Below are 25879 nucleotides of genomic sequence, written 5' to 3'. Positions count from 1 at the left end.
ACTGTCTCCTATGCTTTCATTGCCCTCCTAGTGCCCAGGCATCTTATTCTTGTTATTCTGGGGAATATGTTGGACCAAAGGGCTTTGAGGGCTGGGGGGAAGAAGACTGGGACTGAGAGCTGGTAGATGGTAGGGGTATAGAGAACCTGGGAGTAGGAGGGTGGTAGATTGGGGCAGACAGGGTCAGGGAGCCAGGAAGGAAATGAAGGGGGGGAACACATGAGGTGGATTGGCGGTGGAGACAGGGACAAAGATCCTGGTGATGCAGGAGAGTATGATTAGGATCCAGTAATGGGTGTTTGTCTTACATAGGACAAGGGGCCAGAGGGAGAACTGGGACTTGTTGGTCAAGGAGACTAGGATGAGGAGCTCAAGTAGGGGTGGACTGGCAGGAGTCAGCAACAGCTGGAAGCTGGCTGGAGTAAGCATGTAACTCCAGTGGGAACACAGATTGGATGAGGAGCGGGGTGGGGGGGGAGGGGGGCGGGGGGAAACACTGAGACTAGCTGCAGAAGGTGGGCAGGAGGGAAGAGAGAGAAGCTGAAAGAGAGACAGGGCCTGGAACGGAAACTGGGCTAAGAATCCAGGGTGGTGGTGTGCTGGAGCTGAGCCAGTGGGTGGGAGTGGGGTATTGGGAAGACAGAATGAGAAGCTGGGAATGACTGGACAACAAGACTGAAGGTGGAGAGTAAGAGCCCGGGAAAGGACACTTGGGGCCAGTGTCAGAGAAGGGAAGGGAAGCCTAGGAGCCGATGGGACAAAGGACAAACAAATTGACTGATCCTCATGGGAATGACAATCTACTGCTGTTATCGTTTAGTCCAGTGGTTCTCAGCCAGGGGTACGCATACCCCTGGGGGTACGCAGAGGTCTTCCAGGGGGTATTCAACTAATCGAGATAAGAGTTTCTGAACCTGGAGGTTGCAGGATAGGTTTAGGATGGTCACAAGTGCAGGGTTGGCATTAGGGACTGACAAGCATGGCAGTTGCCCAGGGCCCCACAAAGCCAAGTTACATGCTTCAGCCCTGGGCGCTGGAACTCAGGTTTCAGACAAAGGCCACAGGTGAAAAACAGGCCTGAGTATCACTTTATAATGTAAATAGAATACACCTCTACCCTGATATAACGCTGTCCTCAGGAGCCAAAAAATCGTACAGCATTATAGGTGAAACCGCGTTATATTGAACTAACTTTGATCTGCCAGAGTGCGCAGCCCTCCCCCCCTGCCCCCCGAGCGCTGTTTTACTGCGTTATATCCAAATTCGTGTTATATTGGGTCACGTTATATCGGGGTAGAGGTGTATTTGTATTCCAATGGATTTATTTTATACTTGTATGTTAAAAATGAGAAATAAGCAATTTTTCAGTAATAGTGTGCTGTGACACTTGTATTTTTATGTCTGATTTTGTAAGCAAGTAGTTTTTAAGTGAGGTGAAATATGGTGTATGCAAGACAAATCAGACTCCTGAAAGGGATACAGTAGTCTGGAATGGTTGAGAACCACTTGTTTACTCCTTTAGCCCAAGTGGCAGAGATCTAAAAGCTCTAACCCTGCTGATGAACCATTTGGATGTTAATACAGTGCCACAGGATCACATTTTAATTTTCAGTTTGCATTTTTAACAACCAGGAAATCATAAACAAAAAACTATTAAAATTAATGAGACAGTTTTAATTATGTAATTTCCTAACTTTTGAGGATTTATTTTGCAACCTTAATGTTCTTCTTTTAGTGTAGCTCTTACTGTATAATACAAATAGCTCAAATTGGGGTTAAAAAGGGTTGTCTTCGTTGCATTCCAAAATGAGTCACATGACATGCAAGTGAGGTTGGTTGAAGAGTTGACCAGAGATTTGTATACATGAGGCTACAGTATATTTAACTTCTCAAGCTAGTTAACTAGATCAACATTATCTAAGGTAACGTATGTCTCTCTAAGACCTGCTGATAACTGGAGTTCTGTTATATTGTACATGTATTTGTCTTTTGTTACTTTTGGATACATCTGTGTACAATCAACTTTCTTGAGGCATCTCCTTTCTACAGTTAAAAATGTAATATTTAGAAAATTGTGAGGCTGTATATTTAAAGCTGTAAGGATATTCTGATACCTCTGAGAGAACAATTTATTAATAATCCTTTAAAATGTTAAACCATTGTTTTCTAATATTAAAAGAGTTTAATATTTGAAGTGTTACTGAAATGCCTTTCTTACAGTATAAATGTGCAGAAATGTATTTAAAATATCTCATGCATAATTTTAAAATATTCTCATTCTATTTGATCCTTCTTTTAAATGGTTTAAAATTTTTGCTGTTTGTTGTATTGCTGCGCTTACAATCATGTTATCTTAAATTTAGTTGGAATATCAAGTTTTGATATACACTAAGTTTTAATTTTGTTCTGCTATTATGCAGATGTTAATGGATGTTGCCTGTAATTCATATTATTTACTGCTTGGTGGTGGAACAGTATTTTAAATTATGTGCCTTTAAAAATTATTTAACTCCATTAAATTTTAGCACAGAATGGGTTTCCTAAATTGTCTTAGCACTTATCTACAAATGTTATTCTTTTGATTTAATTAAATCAATTCCTAAACTGATATAATTAAATCTGAGTAAACCACCAAGAGTTCTGTCAATATAAAGGTGTTTATACCTGAATATTTTCTTTTGTTACAGACACATTTATACTAGGGCTGTTGATTAATCACTGTTAACTCATGCGATTAACTCAAAAAATTAATCACAGTCGCACTGTTAAGCAGTAGAATACCAACTGAAATTTATTAAATATATCTGGATATTTTTCTGCATTTTCAAATATATGGATTTCTATATATTTCTATATATAAACACAGAATACAAAGTGTACAGTGCTCACTTTATATGATTTTTATTACAAATATTCGCATTATAAAATAAAAGAAATAGTATTTTTCAATTCACCTCATACAAGTACTGTAGTGTAATCTCTTTATTGCGAAAGTGTAATTTAGAGATGTAGATTTTTTTTTGTTACATAACTGCACTCAAAAACAAAACAATGTAAAACTTTTGAGCCTACAGGTCCACTCAGTCCTACTTCTTGTTCAGCCAATCGTTAAGACAAACAAGTTTGTTTACATTTATGGGAGATGCTACTACTTATTTACAATGTCATCTGAAAGTGAGAACAGGTGTTCACATGGCACTTTTGTAGTCAGCGTTGCAAGGTATTTACATGCCAGATGTGCTAAACATTCGTATGTCCTTTCGTGCTTCGGCCTCCGTTTCAGAAGACATGCTTCCATGCTGATGATGCTCATTAAAATAAAATGTGTTAATTAATTTTGTGTCTGAATTCCTGGGGTGTGTGTGGGGGAATTGTATGTCTCCTGTTCTGTTTAACCGCATTCTGCCATATAATTCATGTTATAGCAGTCTCGGATCATGACCCAGCACATGTTGATTTTAAGAACACTTTCACAGCAGATTTGACAAAACACAAAGAAAGTAGCAATGTGAGATTTCTAAAAATAGCTACAGCACTCGACCCAAGGTTTAGGAATCTGAAGTGCCATCCAAAATCTGAGAGGGATGTGGTGTGGAGCATGCTTGCAAAAGTCTTACAAGAGCAACACTCCAATACGGAAACTACAGAACCCGAACCATCAAAAAAGAGAATCAGCCTTCTGCTGGTGGCATCTGACTCAGATGATGAAAATGTACATGCATTGGTCTGCTCTGCTTTGGATTGTTATCGAGCAGAACTCATCATCAGCATGGATGCATGTCCTCTGGAATGGTGGTTGAAACATGAAGAGACATATGAATCTTTAGTGCATCTGGCACGTAAATATCTTGCAACACTGGCTACAACAGTGTCATGCGAACGCCCCTTCTCACTTTCTGGTGACATTGTAAACAACAAGTGGGCAGCATTATCTCTTGCAAATTGTAACCAAACTTGTTTGTCTGAGCGATTGGCTGAAGTAGGACTGAGTGGATTTGAAGGCTCTAAAGTTTTACATTGTTTTATTTTTGAATGCAGATATTTTCTTGTACATAATTCTACATTTGGAAGTTCAACTTTCATGTTAGAGATTACACTACAGTACTTGTATTAGGTGAATTGAAACATACTGTTTCTTTTGTTTTTTACAGTGTAAATAATTGTAATAAAATAAATATAAAGTGAGACTGTACACTTTGTATTCTGTTATAATTGAAATCAATATATTAGAAAATGTAGAAAACATCAAAAATTTTAAATAAATGGTATTCTATTATTGTTTAAAAGCACAATTAATCAAGATTAATTTATCACATGATTAATCACGATTAAATTTTTTAATCGCTTGACATCCCTACTTTATAGTGGTAGAACCGAATCCACACTAGGGAGTTGCACCAATTTAACTAAATCTATTTTTCTATCGTTTCATTAAATCAGTGCAGAACATGTATTCCAGACCTTACTATTTTTCTTTCTGAAGTACCCAGAAACTACATTAGTTGTTCATTTTTCCAGTTTCCCTTCAGTTACCCTTTATGCTGTAGATAACATATGATGTATCGTGGTCTGGATCTAATGCCAACTGAAGTCAGTTGAAGTCTTTCCATTCCCTCCAGTGGGCTTTGGATCAGGCCCTTCCTGATCCTGGGAAGTTAGTGACTTGTTGACAATAGATGTGAGCACTCATCACTTCTCAGTTTGGAGCCCTGTGTTTGTAGGTACTGTATAGTGGAATGCACTATGTATTGTAAGATAACATCTTTATGTACTTAAGCGTCTATTGTTCAAAGATATAAACTTTTATTGTTAAATGTTTTTAACATCTAAATCCATTTAAATATGATTGTTACACATTTCCTCAATTTGTCTTGTTTGTGTTTTTCTACTTTATCACTTTCTTGACTTTTTTTATTGATGATTTTTAGCCAACAGAAGCTGTTCCTCCCTCTTCTCCCATTCTCCCTGTGATCCCTGTCCTGCCAGTCCCTGCTGAGACCACTGTCATCCCATCCTCTACATCGCAGGTTTTTACTCTTTTTTTTTTCTGCCATTTTAAATTTATTTTTGTAGCTGTTCTTTTAAATAACATTTTCCCATTGTTGCAGTCAGGTTTGTTCCATGAATTATAAAGTGAATAAATTATTAATCCATATACAGTGTAAAGGAAGTACTGCAGTTTGTGCTTAAAGTTGTAAATGTACGAACACCTTTCTTTTTAAAATCTGTTATTCTGTAAGTCTATGACAGTGCCCTTTCTGAGGTATCCTTTAGACGATTCAAGGTTAAGGTTAAGGATGTGCATAAGTGTTTGTCGGATCAGAACATTACTGTTTCCAGAAATCCCTGTTCCAAAGTGTCAGCTTCTCTGGGGTTACCATTGTAACTTAATTTGTGTTCTCTGGCTTATAGGTTAGTTAGGCTTTATATCCTAAAGCAGCAAAGGAGGCTGAAATATTTCAAAGATACTATTGAGGATGTTTATCATGGAAATAAATTCATTGGAAATAAAATTTAGTATCACAAAATGATCAGTGTGTTTAAAATCATATGCAGCGTGTAAGAATTGTTTGACGATTGTTGGATGTGGGAGTTACCCTACAGAGTTTGCATAATCAATTGCTTCAGTGCAAGTTACATGTAGAATTAAATTCTCTGACAATAACTTCTAAAAAGTCCTCAACATATTAGATGATACTGCGGTCTAATGGAAGAGTTACACCGTTGAAGAGAAGTGGGAACTTCTAATTCTGACAAAAACAGAAAAATGGTAAAATACCTATAATTGAATAATATTTCTGGGTTTCAAATAACATGTGACTTTCAAAAGTCACTATAAATCAGTTAAGTTACTATGAAATACTAAGGACTAGATAGGTGACATTATTCTAAGAAAAAGATGAGATGAGATCATAGAATATGAGGGATGTAAGGGACCTCAGGAGGTCATCTAGTCCAACCCCCTGCTCAAAGCAGATGAGATGGCAGGCAAAACAGGAGACTAAGCTGAGCTACTTTCTGAATTTCTTATTGTCTGCAACTTTGTCTTCTACTCAGTCTCTGGTCCCAATAGAAACAATAATTAAATATTAAATTACTCATATACTACTAGGATTAGAGCTGATCAGTTAATCAGAGTAAACTTTTTTTCTACTCAGTGGAGAAATCAGATATATAAATACTGTAATGTTTTGAATAAGTAGATAACTATCCAGTCCTTGCAGTAGTCTAATGATGTAATGGTTTTTCTGACAGGAGCAGAGGTTCAGTAGAAAAAATAATTGTATGTACAATAAAGAATCTGGAAAGTAGAATGGCCTGGCTTGCCATTCTACTTATGTGGTCTTTAATTTGTTTTTTTTTAAGGGTGGAAGGAACATGTTCTACGGACTCTAATTTCCTTTATTTTAATACACTTCCTTTTAAGAATCCCAACAGGAATGTCACTATCTTTCCACAGAAGTATGAATTCGGAGCTTGAGTTCAGACTACCACTGAAGGGAGACCTTGCAAGCTACTGGTGGAGAGTTCTGGTGCTGAGGCTTTTGGGCTTTTTTCTAGATGCCTCTGATGGCTATTGGCTTATTTCCCTCACTGGCTAGCTAAGTTCTTATATTCCACCAAGACTAAATATAAGCCACACACTTGGCTAAGGCTGAAATGGAAGCATCTTAAATGGAGTGCAGGTTCTCATGCTTTTCATTTGCCATGCATACTACATCCTGAATTAGGCAAATGGAGTTGTTGCTGCAGAGAGACATGGATGTGGGCCAACACTGCTCCCCCATTTTTCCTGGGTAAGATGTGTTGGCAGCTAATCTTCATCAGTGATTTAGATAATGGTATAGAGAGTACACTTATAAAGTTTGCAGACGATACCAAGCTGGGAGGGGTTGCAAGTGCTTTGGAGGATATGATTAAAATTCAAAATAATCTGGACAAACTGGAGACATAGTCTGAAGTAAACAGGATGAAATTCAATAAGGACAAATGCAAAGTACTCCACTTAGGAAGGAACCATCAGTTGCACACATACAAATGGGAAATGACTGCCTAGGAAGGAGCACTGTGGAAAGGGATCTGGGGGTCGTAGTAAACCACAAGCTAAATAGGAGTCAACAGTGTAATGCTGTTGCAAAAAAAGCAAACATCATTCTGGGATGTATTAGGAAGAGTGTTGTAAGCAAGACATGAGAAGTAATTCTTTTTCATCGAGTGATTGTTCATATTGATTCCAATTATGTGTGCGTGTGCCATGTACACAGTCGGAAAAATTTTCCCTTAGCAGCACCCATCGGATCAGCTGTGGAGCCCTCTGGAGTGGCACCTCCATAGTGCTCAATATATGACCCTGCTAACCTGGCACCTCGTCAGTTCCTTCTTAGCACCAGTGACGGTCATTGGAACTGTGGCCTCATGCCTTGCAAAGTCTCCACATTTCCCTAGTTTTGATTGGGACTGTTTGTATTCGATAGTTCTTCTTCGAGTGATTGCTCATATCCATTCCAGTTAGGTGTGCGCGCGCTGCGTGCACGTTCGTCAGAAGACTTTTACCCTAGCAACACTCAGTGGGTCGGCTGGGCGCCCCCTGGAGTGGTGCCACCATGGCCCCGGATATATACCCCAGCCGACCCACCCACTCCTCAGTTCCTTCTTACCGCCCGTGTCGATCGTTGGAACAGTGGAGTGCGGCTTAGCTGACCTCCACTTCCCTAGCATTCTCACAGTTTCTCGTTTCGTATTGTGTATATAGTTGTAGATATATTTGGATTTTTAGATAAGTGTAGTTAGTTGTTAGTAGTTTAGTTAGTTAGTGAGTTTAGTCGGGTTCGGGGCTTAGCCCCCTCCCCGCACCGGGACCGGCGCACATGCGCGGCTCCCCGGGTTTCAAGCCATGCTCGGTTTGCCACAGGCCGATGCCCACAGGGGAGCCGCACGACTCCTGTCTGAAGTGCCTCGGCGAGTCGCACGTAACAGCTAAGTGCCCAATTTGCAAATCGTTTAAGCCACGCACTAAAAAGGAGCGGGACATCAGGCTTAAACAGCTCCTTAAGGAGGCGGCTCTCACCCCTCCATCCTCGGCACCGAGTGCGGCTCAATTGGACTCAAGAAGCTCCTCCTCGGCATCGGGCTGCACCAGTACGCCTAAGCCCTCTCGGCACCAGACGTCGCCAGCTCCAAAGCCAGGCCTGAGGCGCTCGCTCTCGCCGAGAGCAAAGAAGACTAAGACCCCTGCCGCTCCAGCACCGCCCAATGCGCGGCACGAGGGCACAGCTCAGCTGCACCGCCTGGCGCCCGCTCCCGCCGCGGCACCTGCTAAGCCGGCGCCGTCGACTCCGGTCTGGCAAGGGCCGTCGAGTCTGGCACCCGTGATCTCCCCGGCACCCGCCGTGGTTGAGCTCATCAGACCCTCCACGCCGGAGGTATGCTCAGTGGCGAAGGACCTGATTGTGCTGACAGACCCGGCATTCCCACCACCCCCGGCACCGCTGGTGCGGGCGATCCAGTCAATCAGAAAGCCGGCCCTGATTTGCCCAGCTTCTATCAGCGCCCCTGACCAGCACCGCTCACGATCGCAGGTCCCGGTCTCGATCTCGGCACCAAGATGCTCCACGGCACCGGTCCCCCGTGCGCAGGGGCACCAGATCTGTCGGGACATCCGCCCAGGGCTTCTCTGCTCCTCCGTGGCCATCCAGACATCCGTTGGTGTCATCCCACGCGGACAGCTATTACTCACAGGACCGCGATGCGGATGTGCCCGAGGGCCTGTTTCAAGAAGCCCATCCCCAAGCGCAGGGTGCTCAGCAGTGGCCCTTCTGGACACCGTGGGCGTATCACCAGGCCCAGGGCATAGGCGGCAGGTTTGTATAATTTTTGGTGGGGCCCAAAATGGTGGTGCCCCCTCCCCCACTCCCGCCCTGTAAGCCGATATAAAATGAAGCTACAACGCGTCAGTGCCACAAGATTACAAGGTTGGAGAAGGGGTAGGGGGTTCCAGGGGCCAGTCAAGGGACAAGGAGCGGGGGGGTTGGATGGGGCAGAGGTTCGGAGGGGCAGTCAGGGGACAGGCAGCAGTAGGATAGGCATGGGAGTCTAGGAGGTTTATCAGGGGACAGGTAGGGGGTGGGGTCCTGGGGGGATGTTGGTTGGGGTCTCTGGTGGGGGCTGTTGGGGACAAGGAGAAGGGAGGCTTAGATAGGGGCTGGGGTCCCAAGGGGCAGTTAGGGGCAGTTGTCTCGGGAGTGGGTAACGGGGGACAAGGACCAGTGGTGCTTAGATAGGGGGTGGGGGTCCTGGGGGGCAGTTCGGGCAGAGGTCTGGGGAAGGGGCAATCAGCGGCCAGGGGCTGGGATTCAAAGGGCTCTGAGCTGCTGGCAGCCGCTGGGAGCCCTGAGCCCTTTAAATCCCAGCCGCCCTGGCTGGGATTCAAAGGGCTCTGGGCTCTCTGCCCCTGTGGGCAGCCCAGAGCCCTCCGATTCCCAGCCCCGGCTGAGATTTAAAGGGCTCTGGGCTCCCCGCGGTTGCAGGCAGCCCGGAGCCCTCTGATTCCCGGCTGCGGCTGGGATTTAAAAGGCTCTGGGCTCCCCGCCGCAGTGGGCAGCCCAGAGCCCTCTGATTCCCGGCCGCGGCTGAGATTTAAAGGGCTCTGGGCTCCCCGCAGCAGCAGGCAGCCCAGAGCCCTCTGATTCCCAGCCGTGGCTGGGATTTAAAGGGCTCTGGGCTCCCCGCCGCAGCGGGCAGCCCAGAGCCCTCTGATTCCCGGCCGCGGCTGGGATTTAAAGGGGCGAAACCTAGCTCCAAATATTGGTGGAGCAGAGCCCCTGATTTTGAATATTCCTGGGGCTTTAGCTCCACGAGCCCATATAAGTTGGCACCCATGGCCCAGGGTGCTCCTTTAGTTGAGGGATTCCTCATCCCGTGGAAGCACCAGCTGCTTTATGCCTTCCCTCCATTTCCGCTGGTGCACAAGGTCATGTTAAAAATCTGGCAGGACAGAGCTCATCTTATACTGATTGCTCCAGCGTGGCCCAGGCAGCCCTGGTACACCACGCTGCTCAGCCTCTCTGTAGCCACACCGATCACCCTCCCATTCTGCCTGGACCTTATAACCCAGGAGCACGGCAGTCTCCGTCACCCGGACCTTCCAGCCCTCCACCTCACGGCGTGGCTCCTGCGTGGCTAGACGCCTCGGAGTTGCGCTGTTCCGCCCCTGTGCAGCATGTTCTGCTCAGTAGTAGGAAACCTTCCACTCGGTCCACGTGGCCAAATGGAAACGTTTCTCGGCCTGGTGTGCGTCACAGACTCTTACTCCCTCGGAGGCCCCCATTCCAGTCATTCTGGACTACCTCTGGCACCTTAAACAGCAGGGCCTTGCCATATCTTCCCTGAGGGTTCACTTGGCTGCCATATCTGCTTTCCATCCCGGAGAGGGTGGTCACTCTCTATGTTCTCTCACCCGGTGGCCGCTAGGTTTCGAAAGGGGCTGGAACGCCTCTACCCTCAAGTTCATCGTCCTGCCCCCACCTGGGACCTCAACCTGGTATTAAACAAGCGTATGGGTCCCCCCCTTTGAGCCGCTGGCAACCTGCTCTCTGCTATACCTATCATGGAAGACAGTTTTTCTGGTGGCCATTACTTCGGCCAGGAGGGTCTCCGAGCTTCGAGCACTCACTGTAGACCCCCCTTACACTGTCTTTCATAAGGACAAAGTTCAGTTGCGGCCACATCCCGCTTTTCTCCCTAAGGTGGTTTCGGCCTTCCATACTAATCAGGACATCTTCCTCCCAGTTTTCTTCCCTAAACCTCATTCTTCCCCACGGGAGCAGCGGTTACACTCCCTAGATGTCCGCAGGGCGCTTGCATTTTATATTGACCGCACGAGGCCCTTCCATAAATCCCCCCAGCTTTTTGTGGCCGTGGCAGACCGTATGAAAGGCCTCCCCGTCTCCACACAGAGGATCTCCTCTTGGCTAACAGCGTGCATACGCACATGCTATGACTTGGCCCATGTCCCAGCGGGCCACCTCACTGCCCATTCTACCAGGGCTCAGGCTTCCTCAGCCACCTTCCTGGCACACGTACCAATCCAGGAGATATGCCGTGCAGCAACCTGGTCATTGGTCCACACGTTTGCTTCGCACTATGCTCTAGTCCAGCAATCTAGAGATGATGCGGCCTTTGGCTTGGCGGTTTTGCACTCCGCCACATCTCACTCCAACCCCACCGCCTAGGTAAGGCTTGGGAATCACTTAACTGGAATGGATATGAGCAATCACTCGAAGAAGAAAAGACAGTTACTCACCGTTGTAACTGTTGTTCTTCGAGATGTGTTGCTCATATCCATTCCAAACCCACCCTCCTTCACTACTGTCGGAGTCACCGGCAAGAAGGAACTGAGGGGTGGGTGGGTCGGCTGGGGTATATATCCGGGGCCATGGTGGCGCCACTCCAGGGGGCGCCCAGCCGACCCACTGAGTGTTGCTAGGGTAAAAGTCTTCCGACGAACGTGCACGCGGCACGCGCACACCTAACTGGAATGGATATGAGCAACACATCTCGAAGAACAACAGTTACAACGGTGAGTAACCGTCTTTAGACTGTAGTTCTAGTTAGTTAGTTAGTTAGATGTTGGGCTCAGGAGTTTACCCTTCACCCTGACTGCATTCTCCTGTGGGGACTTACATGCCTAAGTCCCAGGGATGCAAGTCCTGTAACAAGTCCATACCAACGGGTGACCCTCATGATGTTTGTTTAAAGTGTCTGGAGGAAATATATCAGTTAGAGAAGTGCAGGATTTGTAAGGGCTTTTCTCCCCGAACCAAGAAAGCTTTTCCTAATATCCAACCTAAACCTCCCCCACTGCAACTTGAGACCATTACTCCTTGTTCTGTCATCAGGTACCACTGAGAACAGTCTAGATCCATCCTCTTTGGAACCCCCTTTCAGGTAGTTGAAAGCAGCTATCAAATCCCCCCTCATTCTTCTCTTCTGCAGACTAAACAATCCCAGTTCCCTCAGCCTCTCCTCATAAGTCATGTGCTCCAGCCCCCTAATCATTTTTGTTGCCCTCTGCTGGACTCTTTCCAATTTTTCCACATTCTTCTTGTAGTGTGAGGCCCAAAACTGGACACAGTACGCCAGATGAGGTCTCACCAATGTCGAATAGAGGGGAATGATCACATCCCTCGATCTGCTGACAATGTCCCTACTCATACAGCCCAAAATGCCGTTAGTTGTCTTGGCAACTGTTGTCAGAGTGGTACCGGTGTGGTGCTCTGCTTTCTCCTTGTTGATATCACTGGGCTGCGTGTGTGTGTTCCCTCTGTGTGCTGCCCCAGCTCTGCGCAGATAGCTGACACAGCAGACCCGACGAGAACCCCCAATAACCACAGAGTCCAGTAAGATGCAAAGTCACGTCGACTAGGTTTATTGCGACCTCGGACACAATGACAGTTCCCCGTAGATTACTTAGTCTACCGGGCATACTACGAGAAAGTGGCTCTTGGCAATGGACTCAGCTCAGTCAGTGGCGGGACTTTCCACTGCCCCCTAGGCTGGACAAAGACACCGCCCCAGGGATTCATTCTTATACACAGATACAAACAAGTTACACATCACACCTGATGTATTGAGGTGCAACCTTTCTACATAGCACGGTACAACCCCTCTACGTATTAAGGTGCCGCCTCTCACCTTGTACATGTTGGTTCGATCAAAACAACTCTATCCATCATATTACCCTTTTGCCCCTGTCATTGGGATGGGCCAGCCTGTTCTTTGTTATCTGTGTGGAATGTGCAAGTATGTGAATGTTCTGATATCTAGTGTTCAGTACCTTTTAGGTACGTATCTTCTTGCAGCATCAGCCCTTTCCTTGCTTCTGTGAGCAGGGCCTGCCTCTGGCTCACAGCTTAACTTTGCTTTATGTTAGCAAAGTCTTGACCATTACTTTAGTTTAGGCCTCAGGCCTCATACCAGGCCTCTGATTCCAAGGTTCATGGTAAAATTGAAGTTCCACATGGTCTCCCTCAGTATAATTATCCCTTCTCTAGATCCGGGAGACTGGTTCGCCGCCCTCAATTTGAAAGATGCATAGATCCACATAGCTATTTGGCCGGCACACAAATGCTCTTTATGGTTTGTGATCAACCAAAAACATTATCAGTTCATGGTCCTCCCCTTCAGCCTGTTGACAGCCCCACAAGTTTTCACCAAGTGCATGTCGGTGGTAACAACCTTCCTCCAAAGGAGGAAGGTGTAGGTGTAGGTATACCCTTACCTCGACAACTGGCTGCTCAAGGGTTGCACCAGAGAGCAGGTGGCGTTGCAGGTCCTTCTGGTCACATCCATGTTCGAGACTGGGTCTCCTCCTCAATGTGAACAAGTCAAAGTTATCACTGATCCAGAGGATAGAGTTTATCGGGGCAGTGTTGGACTCAGTTCAGGCAAGAGCAAGTCTGCCGGAGTCCCGACAAGCATCATTCGAGGCTTGAGGAAGTACTCGACCACTACGGTGTGAAGTTGTCCATGTCTCCTCGGTCACATGGTAGCCTGCACGTACGTGGTCTGGCATGCCAGGTTGAGGCTCAGGCCTCTGCAGTCGTGGCTTGCTTAAGAACATAAGAACAGCCGTACCGGGTCAGACCAAAGGTCCATCTAGCCCAGTATCTGTCTACCGACAGTGGCCAATGCCAGGTGCCCCAGAGGGAGTGAACCTAACAGGCAATGATCAAGTGATCTCTCTCCTGCCATCCATCTCCATCCTCTGACGAACAGAGGCTAGGGACACCATTCTCTCTCTCTCTCTCTCTCTGCATCTTATGTACACTGTATTCGCTGTCCGTGTTTCAAAACAGGTCGACCAATCAAGGTGGCCAAATATTCTAGGGTGGCATTTGCGGTTGTTTTGAACTTATGAACTGTGCACCTGTGCTCTGCTCATCTCTTCTCTATGTGGCTAATTGTGGTCAATTTGTTAGACTCAAAAATGCTCGAGTCAGCTTAAAGAGGTATTTGGTTGCAGAGCATAGTAACCACAAGTCTGTATCTACCTTTACAGAGTTTCCTTTTTAGTCTATAAAGCTTCCTAGATAGATTATGCTTATGCTTGCAGGATTCTACTGTACTTGCTTCTTACAACTTCTGGTAGTTTGAGGCTTAACTGTACTTAGCCGGACACTACTTGGCAAGGCTTATACACATTAATCACAGTTGTGAAGGCCAAGACTATAACAGGGTTCTAAAAAGAATTAGATAAGTTCATGGAGGATAGGTACATCAATGGCTATTAGCCAGGATGGGCAGGGATGGTGTCCCAAGCCTCTGTTTGCCAGAAGCTGGGAATGGGCGACAGGAGATGGATCACTTGATGATTACCTGTTCTGTTCCATTCCCTCTGGGGCACCTGGCCTTGGCCACTGTCAGAAGACAGGATAATGGGCTAGATGGAGCTTTTTTTCTGACCCAGTATGGCCGTTTTTATGTTCTTATGATCTCTGTACAAAGATAATATATAGCTCTAACTCTCTTAGTATAGTATATAATTATAACATAGCCCCTTCCTTCTCTAATTAGAAACAAATTTAATATCCCTATTCCAAAGGGAACTTAAGAAGGAAATCTTAACCATGAGTATGTTATATAAGAAAAATTGAATTAAAATTGGCAGCAACAACTTCAGCTTTTATAAAAACCCTCTACCCCTTTTGCTGCAATTTAACTGGCGTTTCTTCACTTTCTTAGTGATGGAAAATGTTTAATCATCTCCATATTAGCTTACAGTGCTGTAGAAATCTCATCTACTGGGAAAAGTTCTAATTATTTTAACTGATACTACAGAATATCTAGTCTTAATAATAACAAAGTTGCAGGTACTGTGTAAAATGTAAGAACACTTGGTTAAACTTTAAGGCTAATTTGTTCTTTCTTTCCAACGTAAATTAAAACTCATCTGACAACTCTAGTTTATTAATGTAAAGTAACTTTATGTATGCTATTCTCATGTAGATTAAGTGGAGAATAGATTTTTAAATGTTCAAATTTTAACCTGTCCTTTTTATTACTTTACATTAATAAACTAGGGTTGTCAGAGGAGCAGACTGTGTTGCCCATTAATTGGTCCTAGTTTATTTACCCTACTGTTGTGTACTAAAGGTTCCCTAGTGCACTTTAACACAGTACTGTTTCAAACAGCACCACGTTAAAGCATACCAGCAGGGTTTACGTGGAACAATTGTGTAACACGATAGTGTACTTTAGAAATCACACCCCTATAGAGTGCATTTCCCTGCTGTGTTCATCTCTACTAAAATCTTTTAGTAATATTTCCTCTGAGTCACGTTTTTACATTTTTTTAATTTTTTCCTTTAAAGGCAAATCCTTCTCCTGTACTGGTGAATACAGATGCTTTGGAGACTCCAGCATACGTAAGCTTATATTTGCTTTCAACTATTTTCTGTATTTAGAACAAAATATTGATACACAAGTGTTTACTTTTCCTTCTATCACTAAAAAGAAAAAGCATGTATCATGACCTACTCTATGGTAGTGTTTGCCTTGTAGCCTGCAGAATCCCATATGTTACAGAGTACAGCTAATGTTCCTCAAATTTATGCTGGTTGTTCAAAGATAATAGAATACTGGCCATATGTCTCAAATAACATTTACAGCCTGAGAATTTCTGTTTGTATCATACTCTTCCATAAGGTGAAATAAATAGACCTCTTCACCACTATACCACTGCTATGTCACATGATTCCCTTAGAGCAGCGGTTCTCAAATTATGGGGTGGATCTCCCAAATTATGGGGTGGGCCTCCCAAGGGAGGCACAGGAATGTGTCAAGGGAGGCATGAGCTCTGTGTGGCTGGGGCTCATGCAGAAGGGCCGTGCATATCAGGGAGGTAGGGATAAAGGGAACAGCTGGAACCCCACTGCCCTGGGGCTGACAGCCAGAGTCCCACCACCTGGGCTTGGGATTCCCCCCCCCCCACACACACACACTTCAGAGGTGGGTGGTGGTATATGTACTCGGGGGGGCATAAATGACTATAGACACAAAGGGGGGCTCAATATAATAAGTTTGAGAACCACTGCCGTAGACCTTTATGGTGATAGCTGTTTTTGTAGTCTGTTTCATCAGACTTTTAATTTTCTAAAAGCATGCATTAATATTGTATTCGTTCTGCCTGAATCATTAAATTAATAACTGTAGATATGTGGGGATGAAAATTAGTCTTAATTTCAGTGCATCTTTACCTGCTGTGGGAGCACTGCTCACAGTTCCATAGTTAAAGATGAGTTGGGTTTTGCACTTAAAGGAGGGAATTAACCATTTTGTTATACAGTTTATGAAGAATACAGTGTAGTCTCAAATTACAGTACTTACTCTTTTTGAGTACAGAACGAGTTTTCTGAGAATTTACAAGTAAATCCATTAAATAGTTTGAGTTGTAATCACTTAAAAATCAGTCATTCGAGAAATTTAGTACCTGGTGCTAGATCTTTGTTCTCCTAAATGTTCTTAATACCAAATGAGTCTTCATACTTCCTGTGTGGTTAACTCATTGAAATCGTGTGCACAGGCTACTTTAGAAAATTATTTTGTAAGATTAGTGGTAGTTTTGTGCCATTATCTTTCAGAGCTGAAATCTTCTCTCAGTATAGGCTGATGAATACTGTTCTTCTACAGAGCATTCCACACAGAACTGCCCTCTTTCAAAATGGATATCGGCTCCCTTTGTTCTCAGTAGGACTACAGCAACAGTGGCCCTTAGCAAAAGTGCCCTTTTTCAAAATGACTACTGCCTCTCATTGCTCCTAATAAGAGTGAGGGCAAGGTGTGCTCTCACTAAGATGGTATGTCGCTACTGCTCAAGGCTGGGCCAAAGTAGCCAGAGTGTACTGGTGAATCTGGCCCTAAGATTAAAATAAAAAAAAGTAAGGTTCTTGCTTCATATCTTAACATCATTAGAAATATTACATTAACATTTTGGGGGGCTTCTTTTTTAGTCTTCATTCATGAAATTTTCATTTTAAAATCAAGGAAATTTCCAATTTAAAATTACATTAAAGTGAAGTAAAATTGAGAATACATACCAGTGCTTCAGACCCGTTGCTGTCTTTTTTCTCTTGGGTGGTGTCCTATTGATCCTCTTTATTGTCCATATACCCTGTTGCTTCTGACTTGCCTACATCAGGCTAGCTGATGGTCAAGGTGAGTTCATATCCTCCTGGTCTTGTCCTTGACCTGATCTGTGCCAACTGTTTGCCACTACCCTACAGTTGGCATTGGTTTAATCTCCACTGTTGTCCTGAGTCCATAGCTACAACATAAGACCTGTGTCCCAGTGCAGCTTGGACTGTTGCCTTTGCTTTGTGTAGCAGTTTGATGGTTGAATACAGACTTGTTCCCTTGTGTGTAATGGTCTCAGGTCCTTGGCTCCTTTGTTATAGTGTGGCTGGCTGCCTAACTTGGCATTCTCTTAAATATTTCTCTGTACTGTCAGCATTCCTTTATGGGGCTGTAGCAGAATCCTCATGGGAAGTCATTCTTGGTTCTCTGTCCCATCAGTGCCTGTGCTTGGGCACCTCTCTAATTCCTGGGAGGAAGTATTGCAGTGGTCCAACACTGCCATGTAGGGAAATCTTCCTGTCTTTGCCATTAGTCGCTTGGCTGTCTTTACTGTTGACTCTGTCTGTCTTTTGCTTTAGCTCACGAAAGCTCATGCTAAAATAAATTTTTTAGTCTTTAAGGTGCCACAAGTACTCCTGTTTTTTTTGCGGATACGGACTAACACGGCTGCTACTCTGAAACCTGTCATTTTGCTTTATGGTTATACAGTGGAAGAGTTCTTATGCTCAATTTTTTATTTAAAACTGAATTCTTTGAATAATGGAAGAGGAGATGCTGGACAAATTGATTATTTAAAAAGTAATAGGTCATCAGGCCCAGATAGTACACTCTTAAGGGTTCTGAAGGAGTTTAAGAATGAAGTGACTGAGCTGCTAGCAATTATATGCAGACTCATAAAATACCGCTACTCTTCCGAAGGATTGGAGGGTGACAAATGTTGTAAATGTTGTGTTTAAAAGGCTTTAGGGATGATATAGGGAATTACACACCAGTAAGGCTTACATCTGTAATTGGCCAATTGATTGAAATAATCATTTAAAAAAGAATAATAAAACACCTGGAAGGTCATAGTATGGTAGGGTCTATCCAGCACAGTTTCTGCAAGGGAAATTTTGTCTTTCACTGTTCTCTTAGAATTCGTTGAATATGTCATTATGGTAGTGGAAAAAGGAGAACTGGTAGACATAATTTACTTAAACTGTTGAAAGGCCTTTGGAAAGCTACCTTATAAGATGCTACTAAAGAAACTAAGAAGTCATGGGGTAAGAGGAAAAGTAATGTCATGGATCAAAAATTGGCTGGGTCAATTTGCTTAATGACAAATGGTTGACAATGGGGGTGCCACAAGGTTTTGTGTCAAGTCGCAGTATTCTTTAATATGTTCATTGATGATGTGGAAAGGACATTTAGTAGTGATGTAGCAAAATTTGCTAATGACACAACATTGTTTGTTAGTCAAGACTAGAGAACACTGCAAAGAACTTCAGATACCTGACCAAGCTTGCTGAATGCACAATACAATGGCAAATAAAACTCAGTGTAAATAAATGCCAAGTAATGACCATTGGGGAGAAAATTTTGAACTACTCCCTACAACTTACAATGTTCCAAATGAGTTGTATCACCTCAAGGAATGAACCAGGGTATCATTTTAGACTTCTCAATGAAGACCTCTGTTCACCATGCAGTAGCAGTCCAGAAAGCTAACAAGATCTTAGGATGCAGAGGGAACGGGATGGTGAATAACATGGAGAATATTTTAATGACTTTACATAAATCAGTAATGTGGCCTCATCTGTAATACTGCATGCAGTACTGGGCCCTCCATTTTAAAGGGATATTGCAGAACTAGAGAGGGTTCAGAGAAGGGCAACAACAGTGTTAACTGGCCTGGTTAAAAAAAACTCATAAAAGAGAGAGTGAAAGACTGGGATTCATAGAATCATAGAATTCAAGATCAGAAGGGACCATTATGATCATCTAGTCTGACCTCCTGCAAGATGCAGGCCACATAAGCCGATCCACCCACTCCTGAACTAATTCTCTCCCTTGACTCTGCTGTTGAATGCTCCAAATCATGATTTAAAGACTTCAAGTAGCAGATAATCCACCAGCGACCCTGCCCCATGCTTCGGAGGAAGGCAAAAAACCTCCAGGGCCACTGCCAATCTACCCTGGAGGAAAATTCCTTCCCGACCCCAAATATGGCGATCAGCTGAACCCCGAGCATGTGGGCAAGACTCTCCAGCCAGACCCTCTGGAAAAGGCTAACAATATCCCAACATTGACCCTTTGTACTAATTACCAGTGTGGCACGTTATTGACCTATTGACTAAACCCGTTATCCTATCATACCATCCCCTCCATAAACTTATCCAGCTTAATCTTAAAGTCATGGAGGTCCTTCGCCCCCACTGTTTCCCTCGGTAGGCTGTTCCAGAATTGCACTCCTCTGATGGTTAGAAACCTTCGTCTAATTTCAAGCCTAAATTTCCTGACTGACAATTTATATCCGTTTGTCCTCGTGTCCACATTAGCACTGAGCTGAAATAATACCTCTCCTTCCCTGGTATTTATCCCTCTGATGTATTTAAAGAGTGCAATCATATCTCCTCTTATCCTTCTGTTGGTTAAGGAAAACAAACCGAGCTCCTCAAGTCTCCTTTCATACGACAGGCTTTCCATTCCTCGGATCATTCTAGTGGCCCTTCTTTGTACCCGTTCCAGTTTGAATTCATCCTTCTTAAACATGGGAGACCAAAACTGCACACAATACTCCAAATGAGCTCTTACCAATGCCTTGTATAACGGGACTAGCACCTCCTTATCCCTACTAGAAATACCTCGCCTAATGCATCCCAAGACCGCATTAGCTTTTTTAACGGCCACATCACATTGCCTACTCATAGTCATCCTACGATCAACCAGGACTCCTAGGTCCTTCTCCTCCTCCGTTACTTCCAACTGGTGCGTCCCCAGCTTATAACTAAAGTTCTTGTTAGTCATCCCTAAATGCATAACCTTACACTTCTCATTATTGAATTTCATCCTGTTACTAATACTCCAGTTTACAAGGTCATCCAAATCTCCCTGGAGGATATCCCGATCCTTTTCCGAATTGGCAATACCTCCCAACTTGGTGTCATCCGCAAACTTTATCAGCCTACTCCTACTTTTGGTTCCGAGGTCAGCGATAAATAGATTGAATAAAATTGGACCCAAAACCGAACCTTGAGGAACTCCACTGGTAACCCCCCTCCAACCCGACAGATCACCCTTCAGTACGACCCTCTGCAGTCTCCCCTTTAACCAGCTCCTTATCCACCTCTGGATTTTCATTTCGATCCCCATCTTTTCCAATTTAACCAGTAATTCCTCATGCGGTACCGTATCAAACGCCTTACTGAAATCAAGATATATTAGATCCACCGCATTTCCCTTGTCTAAAAAATCTGTTACTTTCTCAAAGAAGGAGATCAGGTTGGTTTGGCACGATCTACCTTTCGTAAATCCATGCTGTAATTTGTCCCAGTTGCCATCGGCCTCAAAGTCCGTAACCACTCTCTCCTTTAAAATTTTTTCCATGACTTTGCATACTACAGATGTTAAACTAACAGGCCTGTAGTTACCCGGGTCACTTTTTTCCCCCTTCTTGAATATAGGAACTATATTAGCTAATCTCCAGTCAAACCTTTGAAAGGAGATGAATAAGAGAGGACGAGATAAAAGTATACAAAATAGTGAACAGTGTACAGAAGGCAGATCTGGAACTTATGTTCTCCCTATATCATAACACAAGAACATGGAGATATTGAATGGTAGCAAATTTAAAACTGATTACTGCACAGGAAATATGTTTTCACACAGCGCATAGATTGTGGAACACATTGCCACAAATTATTGAGGCCAAGAACTTGATGAGATTCAAAATGGAATTGGCCATATGGATACAATAATTTTCTGAATTGTTATAGCAGAGCATTAGCTCTGTTACAGTTAAGGTTGAGCATTTTTTTCTGTTTAAAGATCAGTTATTGTAAGTGCTTCAAACTCCATGTGGTTACTTGCATCATCTGGACATTTGCCATGGTTTATGGCTGTGCAAGGTACTGTTGGTAGTGCAGTGGAGTCATTTAGCAAGGGCTTTCTGAGGTACCACCTCCCAAAAAACATATTACAAAAATCAACTGGTTCTTAAAATATTTTTTTTTTGCGCACACTTGGGGCTTAAACCATGGTTCAAATCACCCACCAACTTATCTCATTCGCTCAGCATTTATCTTAGCTAGAGTTATGGCTAAGTTAAATTGTTAGTTATTAAATTAAGTTATTAAACTGAGAGTTTGAATCTACAAGTCACTTTTCCCAAACAGATTAAAATGCAGATGTGCAGCAAGACTAGGGCTCTTTTAATAGTCAGAGTTTTCAGGCAGCCTGTCAGTAAGTGAATGACTCAAGGGTATGGATTCTGCATCACCACCCTCCTACTGCTTTCTGCTGGTATATGCATTCCTCAGAGCCCCTCCATCTTCCTATCTCCACAAGTTTACCAGGGGCACGAAATGGCAAGGAAGAGGGTGGAACTGGGGATGGATGATCTTGGAGCAATGAGCATGGTGGACGGAATGTTGAAGAAGTTGGAGCAGTAGTAGGGGAGTATGAGTAATTGGAGAGAGATGAAGGTCAAAGCAGTGAGGAGAAATTGTGTGTGTGTGTGTGTGTGTGTGTGAGAGAGAGAGAATGTAATTTGAAGAGTGCAGGGAAGAGCAGGGTTGAAAGGAGGGGTCAATGCTGTACAGTGAGCGGGAGTGGAGGGCTTCAGTTCTGTCCTCCCCAAACCCCCACATCCCTCAGTCAATGAAAGGTATCTGTCTGGCCCCCATCACTGTTGCTTCTGAGCATTTTGCAGTTTTAATGGATTTGTCCTCACAGCACCCCCTTGTAGGATGGAGGTAGCTATGTGCTGTTATCTCCATCTTACAGATAAAAAACTGAGACACAGAGACTAAAGAACTTGCCTATGGTCATACAAAAAGAAGTCTGGAGCAAGGACTGGACCCTGGTTTCCGAAGTCCGTGATCTTGACCTCTGCATAATCCTTCTTCTCACGCCCTCCCTTCAAAAAATGCCCCCACTGACTTCATGGTAGTCCTGTCAGCTTCTGGGCCCCATGCTTATGACTGCCTATCCAGGGAAGAGGGCTGAGGAGGGAGATCCTGACTGTACTGGGCAAGCAGAGAGAATACAAGGTGATTTAGAGTCAGTGAAGGAACCAACACGCAGCCATTGCATTTTGTGGCTGAGATAAATGTTGCCAAGCAATCAGGAGCAGTGGAGGAGGAGGGCTGTACTGTGAAATATGGGGAAGCTGAGAAATTATTTAAAAAAAACAAAACAAGAAAATTGAGTGCCCAAAACTTCATTAATGCAGAGTTATGGTTGGCCAAGTAGTGCCTCATGTCCTTCCAGAACATGGTGAGTTGGATAACTTAATTCTGTATGTCCTGGTTTTCCTGTCAAATTTCGATGTCTTTCTGAAAGATGCTTTATCCTAATACAGGGGTAGGCAACCTATGGCACGCGTGCCAAAGGCGGTACGCGAGCTGATTTTCAGTGGCACTCACACTGCCGGGTCCTGGCCACCGGTCTGGGGGGGCTCTGCATTTTAATTTAATTTTAAATGAAGCTTCTTAAACATTTTAAAAACCTTATTTACTTTACATACAACAATAGTTTAATTATATATTATAGACATAGAAAATGACCTTCTAAAATGTTAAAATGTATTACCGGCACACGAAATCTTAAATTAGAGTGAATAAATGAAGACTCGGCACACCACTTCTGAAAGGTTGACGACCTCTGGCCTAGTACAAGGTATTAGGCTCAAGACACCAGTTACTAGGTGCCCAGAAAGCCACAATGAAGAAAGGAGATGACACTGGTTATAAACCACAACCTGACTTAGAGGGAATGTGAAGGCAGTTATAAATTTAAATATCTCTGTGTAGATAGATATAAAGCAAATAGCAGAAATGTTCAATAAATATTTCTGTTCAGTATTTTGGGGAAAAAAGATGATATTGTCATGTCTGATGATGACGATGATGAAACACTTTACCTTCCAGTATTAACTCAGGAGGATGTTAAAAAGCAGCTTCTAAAGTTAGACATTTTAAAATCAGGGGTCCAGATAACTTGTATCCAAAAGTCCTTCTTTAGGTGATGGTCCCTCTGTGGATTCCAGGTATGGGGTGTCCACGTGTGCCATGCGCTGCAGCCAGAACAATTCTGTAGCAGTTGTGTATTGTCCTCGTGTCTGCAGCCGAGGTTATATGAGGCTGTGCAGGTTGATGCACCTCCAGTTCCCTCTTACTGTCGCATGGCCAGAGTTGGAACCTCTGTTCCTCCATGTTCTTAGCCTAGCTAAGAGAGTTGGTTGTCTGTTCTTCCTTCTTGTGGTGTATATAGTTGTAGATAGTCATTTTTCTTGTTCTTGTAGTGTTTTAGTTAGTTAGGTTTGCTTTCAGACTTCTTCCTCTGTTAGGGAGATCTCCTTTCCTGGGGATTATGCCCCAGCAAATCGGCTTCAAAAACTGTGCTTCATGCCTGCGCTCCTTCTCCGTGAGCAGTGAGTACCAACAGTGCCTGTACTGCCTCAGCGAAGCCCACATCATTGCCTGCTGACAAAGGAGCCTTCTGGACTGTAAAATGTTGATTTTCAATAACCCTTGGAACACTGATGACTGGACGAAAGCTAGTGTTGTGGCAATATTTTAAAACGGTGAACAGAACGACCCAGGCAATCATAGGCCTGTCAGTCTGACTTGGATCTTGGACAGAATAATGGAACAGCTAATATAGGAATCAATTAATGCAGAATCACAAGGGTACGAAAACTAATACCAATCAGTTTTATGGTTTTATGAAAAATAGATTCCGTTAAACTAACGGAATGTTTTTGATGAGATTACAAGTTTAGTTGATAAAGGTAATAGTGCTGATGTAATATAATTCTGTGACACATTTGACTTGGTACTGTGATGATGTCTTTTTGGGGGTACCCTGAATTGTGAGCCCGTGTTCCTTCTCTGCCTCAGCAAGTGAGTGTTTTGCTGCTAATAAGCCATGTGTCAGCTAGCTCACACACCAGCCTGTCTGGCTTGCCAGCCAACTCTTTGGACTCTTTGGTCAGTCCAAACCCAGTCTTGAAGGTAACAGTCAGTGAACCCCCATTCCTGAGTTCACCAGGGACATCTCTCTGGAGTATTCAGTCCCTCTCACTGTGGACGTTCACAGAAATTAAGTTATCTTCCTCCAGTGAGACAAGAGTATTCACCAGTCTGTTTGGCTAGCTGAGTACTCAGCCTCCACTTTAATGCACAGCCCTGAGATGGTTTTGTAATACAGCAAGAATAAGTTTATTAACAAAGAATAGAGGTTTAGGTGATACTGAGCAAGAATAAGAGAGACTGGTATAGTTACAAGCAAAATAAAACATGCTTTCTTGTGACTAAAAGTTAATTTCAGGAAGTTACAATCTTGTCTGAGCTTGTTTCTCACTTCCATTAAGTCTGTGCATCCCAGTGTGCAGAAAGAATAGCAAATATGGCAGGCGACAAGCTTGGCTTGACAGTGAGATCTTCAGTGAGCTTAAACACAAAAAGGAAGCTTACAAGAAGTGGAAACTTGGTCAGATGACTAGGGAGGAGAATGCACTTTTATGTAGAAATCTATGATTAAATTGAGTCTTCCTGACTAGTGATTTAAATCAAATCCACCCTGGTTGTTGTTAATGGGTCAGTGAGCTTTTCCATGCTCCAGCTGATACAGTTTCTCAGTTTTTGTACCTCCTTTCTACGTGAAGGTTTTTATACCTCTGCTAAGCTGCTGATGAACTCTGTGCTAGTTTCAGTGGCGAAAGTGATGCTTCTTGTTTGCAGGTTTGCTAGTTCCTTCTTGAATGGCTCCACAAGGGGTAATGCAATTTTGTGTTTTGATATTTTCATGGGTTGCGCATAGGAATGCCACTTCCAACTTCAGCTTGTCCTTTAAATATATATATCTCATTGGAATATGACCTTTTATGTGATTAGAATCTGTCCTGTTCTCTGTCATGTTGAGAATATTCTCGTTTTGTCCTACAACCAAATCTGTGGCTTGCACTGCCCTGCCTTGGACAACATTGCAGGTTGCTTCACAGTCCAGATGGAGCCAAATTGATCATTGATCTAATAGAATATTTGCAAATATGGAGGTTGAATGGCTGACAGTTGCCTTCTGCAGTGCGTGTACATTGAGAGACTTCGGATTTACCATGCTCCACTGAAGATAGTTTAACAGACGTTTTGCAGCATGAGCTTTCGTGGGTGAATACCCACTTCTTCGGATGCAAGACTTGCATCCGAAGAAGTGGGTATTCACCCACGAAAGCTCATGCTGCAAAATGTCTGTTAGTCTATAAGGTGCCACAGGATTCTTTGCTGCTTCTACAGAACCAGACTAACAAGGCTACCCCTCTGATACTGAAGATAGTTTCTGTTTCTTGTGTCACAGCATGAGCTGCTGGGTTTTTTTTCTTCCTGGGGTAGCTGTGGCATCGGGACATGAAGTAGATTGGTTTCCCACCCTCCTTGCACATTTCCCATAGTCTGGGCATTTTTCTCTCTGGTGTTTTTGCCACTTTCCAGTACACATTCTAGACTATGAAACCTGCATTCTCTGTTGGTCTGTCTTTGTCCTGCCT

The 25879-nt window shown here is 43.7% G+C and overlaps 1 protein-coding gene across 14 annotated transcripts in view; it reads left to right on the top strand.

The window, feature by feature from the left end:
- The window catches only part of DLG1 (discs large MAGUK scaffold protein 1), a 344209-nt gene that overhangs the window by 161284 nt on the left and 157046 nt on the right, over positions 1–25879 (top strand). For 9 of the 14 annotated variants that reach the window (XM_039489063.1, XM_039489060.1, XM_039489062.1 and 6 more), the window contains exons 5-6: positions 4929–5027; positions 15372–15425. In XM_039489063.1, coding sequence (XP_039344997.1) covers positions 4929–5027; positions 15372–15425 — 153 coding nt within the window. The remainder of the gene's footprint in view (positions 1–4928; positions 5028–15371; positions 15426–25879) is intronic. The other 5 variants (XM_039489073.1, XM_039489067.1, XM_039489071.1 and 2 more) reach the window with 1 other exon arrangement.

The sequence above is a fragment of the Mauremys reevesii genome, linkage group 9, assembly GCF_016161935.1.
Source record: "Mauremys reevesii isolate NIE-2019 linkage group 9, ASM1616193v1, whole genome shotgun sequence".
Taxonomy (NCBI): Eukaryota; Metazoa; Chordata; order Testudines; family Geoemydidae; genus Mauremys; species Mauremys reevesii.
This window is presented reverse-complemented; position numbering and strand designations above follow the sequence as displayed.